Source organism: Cebus imitator, unplaced genomic scaffold, assembly GCF_001604975.1.
Source record: "Cebus imitator isolate Cc_AM_T3 unplaced genomic scaffold, Cebus_imitator-1.0 Scaffold85, whole genome shotgun sequence".
Taxonomy (NCBI): Eukaryota; Metazoa; Chordata; class Mammalia; order Primates; family Cebidae; genus Cebus; species Cebus imitator.
Window position 1 is genome coordinate 3273811 of NW_016107400.1, and position 10307 is coordinate 3284117.

Below are 10307 nucleotides of genomic sequence, written 5' to 3' on the forward strand. Positions count from 1 at the left end.
TATCCCCCCTGTTGTGTCTGGCAAGTACTTGGGATTAATTGCACACTCTCCAAAGAGGCCGGACTATCAAATTTAGCTGAGTGCACTAATAAAAGGATTGTTATTTAACAGCTCAGCTTCCTTCAACTCTCCTTTATCCTGCCTCCTCGAATTGGTGAACAAAATTAATGAGGCTGCTGTGGCCATGCTTAACAGCTTCTGTTTGCCACCCTTTCAGCAAATTCTTTGCTTTTCTGTACTTCCCCCTCAACTCTTAAGTCACTTTTATTCTCCACATTGATGCAAAGATGGATTGTGACAATAGTTTGTGGGTGGCTGTCAGAACTGATGGTGGTTTGTGTGGGAAAATGCATAGCAAGTTTGAGAGCTATGGTTAGGATTCCACATAGAGTCAATTAAAAAAAAAGTTCTACTCAGAAGGAAAGGTCAAGCTGAGAGTTTTAATTATGAGGCTGTTATAATATATATCATGCTTGGATGATCTGAGTTTGAAGAGTTTCAAAACTATGCAATGCACCCAACTCTAAAATGGGCATAGAAACAATGTGATGTTTTGCGGGGATGACTTAGAATTTTTCAAAGAAGATAAGGAGGTGAGGTGAAAGGGATAGAGTGTTGAGTAACCTAGGTTCCATTCAGGCCCAAATCATTCACCTCATTGATCTCTTTGGTCCTAACTTCCTCACCTTTAAGATGATGTACAATTGGAAGTATTTTTAAAGCTCTGCTACTAATAATCACTTTATAAGGTACCTACTGGAATTATAATTAGCTCAATTTTATGGAGAGAAAATTGAGACTCAGAGAGAGATTGAGAACATTGCTGAAGGTCACACAGCCAGAAAGTTATGGCTTGCAATAACTGATGCCAAATTTTGGGTTCCTGTAAGAGTTTCCGCATACCTTGAAGACAACAGAAACATTTAAATTGCGCACCATTTTCTAGATGACGGGAGTCCTTCAGAAATCTCCAAGGACTTGTTTAAGGCCGTACGTCTAGTAAATGTTGGAGCTGGGACATGGACTCATAACTGTCTGACACAAAAGCCCAAGCTCTTATACATGATGCTGGATTTCCAGTTATGATTATTAATGCATCCATCACCATCTCAAAGATGTAAAGAGGATGTAATCAGAAGAGAATTCAGATTTATACACAGTAAACTACCTAATTTAGGAGTACAGGGAGCAGAGTTCAGTGGTCTTAAATTCTGAGCTATATCTGCTAACCAGGGGTCAGGTAGAACTCTGGCTTTAGTCTAGCACCCAGCATGATGTATAAGAAAGATGTCCATTTAAATGTTAAAGGTTTTAACCATTATTCTACAATTTGGAGGGTGTCATGCTTAGTGAAATGAACCAGGCACAGAAAGACAAATGCTATATAATTTCACTTATATGTGGAATCCAAAAGAGTGAAACTCATAGAAGTAGAGAGTAAAATGATAGTTACCAGAGGCTGGAAATAGGTGAGAAGCAGGGGATGGGAAGACATTTGTCAAAGGGCACACAGTCTGTTAGATGGAATAAATAAATTTTGAGATCTATTGGATAGCAGGGTGACTGGAGTCAATAACAATGTATATTTCAAAATAACTAAGATAATAAATTTCAAATTTCTCACCACAAAAAAATGATAAGTGAAGTGATAGATGTGTTAACTTAGCTTGATTTAATTATTCCACATTGTATACATACAGTATATCAAAACATCACATTGTATCCCATAAATGTATACAATTATGATTTATCAATTAAAAATAATAGTAATAAAAACAGCATACTGCAATTGCTTGAACATAGATGCAAACACCAAACACCAAGTGTGCACCATATTAGAATCTATTATGATACAAACAAGTCCAAACACAATATATAATCTAATTAAGAAAATATGAACATTTGCTTTTTTTCTATGGTAATCTTCTATTCCATTCTTTGAACTGGAATAGCCAACATTAGAGTCTTTTATTCACTTCGGGTAGGCTCCCCATGTTGAATCAGGAGGTACCAACTGTGCAAAGTGATCTTTTCCAATAGCAGGGTGTTTGCAACACACAAGTTCATGCCCCCTCTGGTCTGTCTTTTATGGTTTGTCTGTCATTCCCCTCATTTCCTTCCCCATAAGACATTTCAGCCTTCAAGTTGTTCAATAAAATGACACAGCATGATGGTGTGTATCATCATTGCAATGTCCAACCAACGACACAAATCATACAGCAAGAGAGAAGCTAGTTAACCGTCTTTGAAAGAGACACCACAAAAACCCAAAATAAGGCAATTGCTTCAGTGCCACCAGCAGCAGCTGATTACATGACAGGCTTCAAAATTCAAGGCTTTACTTTCAAAACTGGCCTGAAAGAAAAGGCTTACAAGTTTTTAAAGTTTTAGAGTTCAAAAAAACCCTTTTTATGATGTCCATAATTATTACTATAAATAATAATAAATTAAAAGTCCTTAGATAATCTGAAATAAATTTTAAGAGATATGTATCAACCTAACCCAATGGGCATTCATTTGCATTTTAATCAGAAGACAGCAATTCACTAGGGTGCTTTCGAGAAGTGGACCTCTTTTAAATATCATTTAGCAAAATATAAAATATATTCAGAGGAAAAGAGATCACAATATTACATGGTAGAGCCTCTATCATCAAGAGAAGTCATAAATGAAAGTGTCTGAGGAAAATGTTCCCAATGCACACGCAGTTTTTAAACAACGACAATTTTTACATACAATTAAAAACATGGAGCAGAGAGCATGGAGAGTCACATACATCTTTTCCATCTTATATACATTCTCAAAAAGGAATTGCTTAACCTTTGTAGATATTGCACTTTGACCCATTCATGTATAGCTCAAACTAGCATTTTTCAGAGCTACGTGTTTAAAAAACAAACAAACAAACAAACAAATAAATAAATAAATATATATATATTCAGTATAGGTAGCCTTTGGTCAATGTCCATTCATAAGGAGGTGTGGTGGAATTGCATCATACACAGATTTAATGAACACATGTTCAATTATACATGCTTGGGAAAAAAGAGACAGAGAGAAATGCAATTTTAGGGATGTGAGGGAATCTGCTTACCATTCCACTCAATAAGCATACGCCCTGGGGAGCATGGGAGATGGAGATCTGTCCCTCAGTGAGATAACTTCCATGAACTCCTTTCAGTGGAAGCATCTTGATGCACCAGGGTGGTCCTAATGTTCTCAGATACATTAGAATCACACAATATGGTCCCTAAATGAGAGCCAATTCTGCCTTGTCATCAAACAGAGAAACAACAACCTGTTCCAATGCTAGAGAAAAACTTAGCTGTGTTAGGTTTTGAAAGCAATGGAATATAATCTCCAACATGTCTCTTTTTGGAGGATCTTTTGCAAAGGTAATTTTGGCTCTTTAATATTTTATCTTTTGCATTGACTTTAGAATCTAATCCTTGGCTCTGATGAGATTCTATTGCAATACTTTAAAAGGGGTAAGAATTGGGATAATAGGACCTACGATTATATTGAATTAGTATTGAGAACACTGGCCGAAGTTTAGGGTTTGTGTTGCCCTGGGGCCTTTTCTTACCCCATTCATTTATTGCAAATTCCCTTAAAAAAGATAGACATGTCTTCCAATCTAGGGACAAAATACAGTAAAAATCCAGCCTGAGGAACTAAGTATTCCAGGTGGACCATTCTGCTTTTTGTTTGGCCACCAAAAATATCACGCAATTTCAAATCATTTTGGCAGATTTCTTCCAAAACAGGGATGAATTCTAATACTGGGAATCTGAGACAGAAGTAAAAAAAAGCGAAATAACAGGAACATAGAAGATAATCATGTGTGTGTGTGTGTGTATGGTGCACACATAAGTAGCAATTTCCAGGGAAGCCCCCCTAGAAATCTTTTTGCCTTGGACAGGCAAGGGTAGAATAAATAAACAGTTATATTTTATCATTTTGCAAAGGATCTGGGTTAAATAGCTTTACCAAGAACTGGCACTACCCTTTTGAGCCATGTGCGTCAAAGGGCAGACGAAGCGTCAGCATGGGCACTTTTTGTGTCTGCGTTTGTGGCGAAATGGCAACGCCAGCTGGGCTCTGAGGCAGAGCTGAGAACACCTCCTCTCATACCCGCAGAGCTGCAGTTCCTGACCCTTGAATATTAAATTCAGTTCGGAAGTCACTTCAAATAAAACAATTTGGTGAGGGCCTCAGCAAGCAAGGAGGCAGGGTTGGCAACTCGACACGTAAAAAGGCTTCTCTAGGAAGCTTGAGTGATACCATAACAAGAAGCAATTCTGAGTAACGAGATCATATGCAGCTGACACAGGGACGGGTTGAAACAATGGCAAGTGTGGGCTTTTTTTTTTTTGTTTTTCTGGGCTCAAGAATTCCTCCTTTCCCCCTGCGCACCAGGCAGGGTCTTTGTTTTGGAGGAGATAGAGAAAATCTATACATAATGATAAATAGAAAACTGCCTCTTAGACCCCCAGGTTTGAGGTCATAGCTATGTGGGTTTGGAGATTTTCTGAAGAAGCTCTGGCCAGAGTTTGGATGGGATCCAATACTCTTCTATTCCCACAGTGTCATTCTGAAGTTAGGAGTGCCAGGGCCACTTCAAGACCACAACCCTCTCTAGGACAAAGGGCACCTTGAAAAAAATCCTGAAACAGTTAGTATTGTTAGCTCCTGGGAACAGCACAGGGAAGTGATGAATGACCTCAGCTCCCGGAAGAAGAGTGCAGGCTCAGCTACGTGCTACTGGAGCTTTGTAAGTCACATAAATGAATGGCTCCCAATGACTGTGGATGGTACTGGAGCAAAATCACAGACTATTTCTCTACTCTGTGTCCTAACTGGCCACAGGATGATGACACAACCTCCAATGGCATCTTCAAATTGGTAGGAGCTTTTGCTTTCAATGTGACTTTGTGGAAATAAATGCAGAAGTAAAAACAAGCTTCATGCTCTCCTTTCTTCTCTTCCATCTCTTCTCATCTGCCAGTCTGAGAATTGCTCAGTCTGCAGGAGACAGAAAATCAGATTAGCACTCTTAAGGAGAGCTACTCAGCCGTAGGATGGGACACCCTCCCATCTGGAAATAGATTAGACAGAGGCAGTAGGTGCCACACCAATGGATCACGGGGATACTTTTATAGGTTTTCCATTTTTGTCATACTGGTACACCAGCATCTTGATACAGTGTGAGTTTGCCGGCGAGATCCAGGGGCTACTTGTTATGGAAAAGTTATGATTGGTGTAGAACTGTACAGGTTGTTTCTGGCACTTGAAGAAGGCCTTGAGCGTGGCGGCCGCCATGGTGCGGAACCGCTTGCTGATGAAGCAGTAGAGGAAGAAGTTGATGGCTGTGTTCAGAAGGGCTAGCATGTTGGCAATGTCGGACATGATGTGAACCAGCCAGCGGTTCTGGATGGGCGCCCCATAGAGGTGGTAAAGAATCATGATGATGCGGGGGGCCCAAAGTGTGGCAAAGATGGAGGTAATGGTGAACAAGATGGCAGTGGTCTTCCCTGTGGAGTAGCCACGGAGACGAAAATTGCTCTTCCTCCTGAGCTTGTACACAATGATTGAGTTCAAGATGAAGAAGATGGAGCAGGGCACCAGGTAGACAGTGAAGCAGTGGATCCAGATGAGGACGTGATGCACAGAGGTGCTGATGTAGTCTTCAGTCCAGATGTTGGGCCACCAGTAGTAGGGGATGCTGGTCAGGAAGCAGGTGATATAAACACTTACAATGACTTTCCGGGTGCGGGCTGGGTATGAGACTGTGTGGTACTTGAGTGGGTGGCAGACGGCGATATACCTGTCAATGGTTAATGGAACAGTAATCCATATGGAGGTGTGGATGGATGAGAATTCCAGCACTTCTATGATCTTGTCGGGGATCTGAGGCATCTGCATGTTCAGGATGAAGTCTTCCAACAGGAAATCCACAAACACTATGAAGAAGAGGACCAAGATGTCTGCAGCAGCCAGTGCCAAGAGATAGTTGTAGGAGGACTTCTGCCTTCTTGCCACCAACTGGGAGAGGATGATCACGGTCAAGATATTTGCTGTGGAGAGAAGAAAAACTGGTTTACCTCTGAAGCAAAGATGACTTCGTTGGCTCTAATGGGGGCCCTAAGCATATATTTATTGTGCACTCCCACGGAAGTCAAAATGATTGACTCAATGCTTTTGACAGACAACCTTGGCATTACAAATAGCACCTCATATGAGCATGTGAATACTATTTTAAAGTTATGCTTACATTCTAACACAACCATCAGAGATGGCGCCGCCATTCTCTTCATCTTAGAAATGAAACCTGGGCTCTGAGAGCCTCACACAGCCGTGAGAGGTGGTGCCGCCATTCTCCTCATTTTAGGAATGAAACTGGGGTTCTGAGAACTTAAGCAACTTGCTTAGAGCCACACAGTTAATAATTCGTGGTGACAGGAAACACACCTTGATCCCCTGATCCCAGATCTTATGCTCTTTCTTTTGTTCAATTGCATGAAGAATATAGGGCTGAGGTAGCATTTCCTGCTATATGTGTTTGGGAAAGATATGGGACTGCATAACCTCTTAAGAACCTCTTCAGAGCTTGGATTTTAGGATCTTTCCTTTTTAAGTAGATTTAAAATTGAAAGTGCAGAGACGATCATGACCTTCAGATTAATTTAAAAATAAATTACATTTATTTTTGGAATAGGTAATCCACATACATGGTACATAATTAAAAATACTAGCGGGGAAAAGTACATTTTCCTTTGATTCTTGTTCTCCAATCATCGAAGTTCCCCTCCTGCAGGGAAATCACAGTTAATAAAAAAATCTATGCTTGTATTTGTCTATGTAAATGTGCATGTATTAGGTTGATCCACCAACATAATACATGTTTTTTGCATAAACAGCAGCAATGTATTATTTTTCATGGCGTCAGATTTGTTTTGAAAATACCTCTATATAATTTCTGATCAAATTGAAAAAAAAAGTCTTCCTGAATTAAGCATATTTAGAAAGTCATTAGGGACTCACTCCAAAATGATATTCCAACAGATAATATCTAGAATTCATTCTTCACATTTATTTTCATTCATTCTCACAGTCAACCCTGAAATTTGAACACTGATAATGCTATTTTACAAGCCACATTCTCAGAAAGCTTATATTCCTTGTCTGAGATCCAATGGCAGAGCTAGAACCAGATCTCTCTTTCAATCTCTCTCTGTCCCTCTCAGTCTCTCTTTCTCCCTTTCTTGGTAGCCATTTAAACTATTATACAATAGTTCACATGTAAAAGTGTCTTATAATAAACACACCTTCAAAATGTGGTGTACTCATCACTCAGATTTCACAAATTTTAACATTTTCCCATATTTGCTTCAGCTGTCTTTAAGAAGTGACATTGTAGATACAGTCGAAGTCTCCTCTGAAGAAGCTCTGTTCCCATTCTTTTCCATCTTCTTTCTTTATAGGCAACCACCATGCTGCAGGCAGTGTGCAGTGTCCAGTGCCATGTCTGCATACTCTTTCTTTCTTTTTCAGAGACAGAGTCTTTCTATGTTGCCCAGGCCAAAGAGCAGTGGCTATTCACAGGTGCAATCATAGTGCTTTACAGTTTTGAACTCCAGGGCTCAAACGATCCTCAAATCTTAGCCTCCTAAGTAGCTGGGACTACAGATGCACATCACTGTGCCCAGCCTTTTGCTTTCCTTTATAATGAACCTGCCAATCTATACTTTAATGTTGAATGCTTTTGTCATTCAACATTATATTTTTGAGACCCATTTTTGTTACTACATGAAGATCTAGTTCACTCATTTGAATGACTACATGGCATTCTGCTGTAGGAACTTACTGATTTATTTATTTATTTATAATTTATTATATTAAATATGTCCATTCATTTAAATTGGTTCCAGGATTTTGCTGTTATGAACCACTGTAGTTAATATCTTGATGTGAGTCTCCATGAGAAGTACTTATATATAAAAGTTTCTCTGGGCTAATGTACACACGAAAGTATATTATGTTTTAGAGTATGTGCATCTTTCATTTTAATGGATACTGCTGAATTGCTTTGTAAAATGGTTTTATTAATTTAGATTCCCAACAGCAGAATATGAGAATTCCAGTTGCTCCATATTTTCTCAGTGTTATCAGCTTTTTTTTTTTTAAGTCTTTGCTGTCCTTATTTTTGTCCAAAGCATTTTGAAATAGCATTTTGAAATGGTGGAGAGTTAAGATACTGAATGTATTAATTAGCCAGGATTTAAACTCAGGACCACCATCCATGCTCAAAACCAACCTGCAATATTGGTACTTATTCCCAGTGGGGTGTGAGAACTATGCAGGTATGCTATTCTGCACAGAATGTAGAGAAAAATCATGAGTATGTCCTACTTAAGTCACTACTTGAGCAAAGAGACCCACTAAAGCAAAGGTCTTTATATTTGTAAAGCTGATATTTCAAAACTGCATTCATGCATTCAACACGGTTCATCTACCTATTCTGAGCTGTGCTCTGGGAGGGGATGATGAACAAAATAGACATCGTCTGTTTAGCCTGCATGGAGCTTAGATTTTGTGAGGCAAGAAAAAGATCAGCTGAAGAACCACAGAAAAAAAATGCATTAACTGCAAGATGTAGTGAATGCTATGACGGAATGTTTTGGAGTAGGAATCAGAAAAATCTTTACTGAGATTTGGAGGACCAGGAAGAGGTTAAAAGGCAGAAAGTTTGGAAGGAGAAAGTGTTTCAAGCAAAGGAAACAGCATGTGTAAAGCTTCTGGGGGGGAGAAGTCTGAAGAGTTGGGTTTATTAAAACAAAGAATATTTATATTGAGTTCTGCTTGCTTTGTAAGCATTCTTGCATTTTATAGCTTTCTTTTATTAAACAGCCTTGCTGTGTTCTGTTGAAAAACAGTTCAAAATGTTTTATTCATCCAGAAATTTTTCCAAAAAGTATTTAGCATCTACTTTCTGTGGGCAAATGCCTGTGCATAGGCCTAAGGTGGATATATATTGGGTACTCTGGTGGATATACAAGTCTCTACTCAGAGAGTGGAGAAACATCATATAAATGGCTAAGCATTAAAGAGATACATAAGAATACAGTATACAAGAGCTGTTGGTGAATAGATACAGAAAGAAGGACAAAGGCTTTGGAGAAGAGTCCTGATTAAAGGCTTGGCTTCCAATCCCTGCCCTCTGACCTAATCCTACATAGCCAGACCTTCATGGAACTCAAGCTATTAAGAGGTTGAGGTCTAAAGTTCTATCAAATCAAGGGTATGGGAGTCCAGTTGCTAAGAGTGTGGGATCTGGGGCTGGGCTGCCTGGGTGTTATTACCACCTTGACTTTGGACAAATTTATTCAATACTTCTGTGCCTCAATCCCCTTCTTTATAAAATGGGGCATAGTCATCTGTTCTTACACTGCCAATAAAGACATTCTTGAGACTGGGTAATTTACAAAAAAAGGGGTTTAATTGACTCACAGTTCCACCTGGCTGGGGAGGCCTCACAATCATGGTAGAAGGCGAATGAGGAGCAAAGTCACATCTCACATGGTGGCAGGCGAGAGCTTGTGCAGGGCAACTCCCCTTTATAAAACCATCAAATCTCATGAAACTTACTCACTATCATGAGAACAGCATGGGAAAGACATAACCCCATGATTCAACTACTTCCCACTGGGTTCCTCCCATGACACATGGGATTATGGGAGCTACAATTCAAGATGAGATTTGGGTGGGGACACAGTCAAACTGCATCATGGGGTTAATAAGACTATCCACCTAATAGGCTTGTTTTGAGGATTAAGTGAGATAATTTTGACAAAGTGGTTAAAACAGTATCTAGCATGTGGGAAGCACTTAATGGATGGTAGCTATTGACTGAGAGTCTATTCATGCAGCAAATATTAACTGGGCATTGACTATGCCAGGCATTGTATGAGGCATTGGAGATACAGGGATTAACAAAGTGGACAGATTCCCTTTTGCCATGGAGTTGGTAGTATAATGAGGGAGATAGACAATAAGTAAACACACACACAAATGCACAAGAGAATGTCAGGTGTGATACTAGGAAGAATAACACCAAGGGATGGGACAAATTGATAGGGGAGTAACTTTGAGATTAAAGATGACATTTTGGTTCAATCAAGGATGAATAGAAGATTAACCAGGTGCTGTGGCTCACTCCTGTAATCCCAGCACTTTGGGAGGCTGAGGCGGTTGGATCATCTGAGGTCAGGAGTTCCAAATCAGCCTGGCCAACGTGGTAAAACCCC

At 39.6% G+C, this 10307-nt stretch overlaps 1 protein-coding gene across 1 annotated transcript in view; it reads right to left on the reverse strand.

The window, feature by feature from the left end:
* Positions 1-1653: 1653 nt before the first annotated feature.
* GPR139 (G protein-coupled receptor 139) overlaps positions 1654-10307 on the reverse strand; it is a 45798-nt gene continuing 37144 nt past the window's right edge. The window contains exon 2 of the mRNA XM_017534187.2: positions 1654-6077. Coding sequence (XP_017389676.1) covers positions 5143-6077 — 935 coding nt within the window. The 3' untranslated portion in view covers positions 1654-5142. The remainder of the gene's footprint in view (positions 6078-10307) is intronic.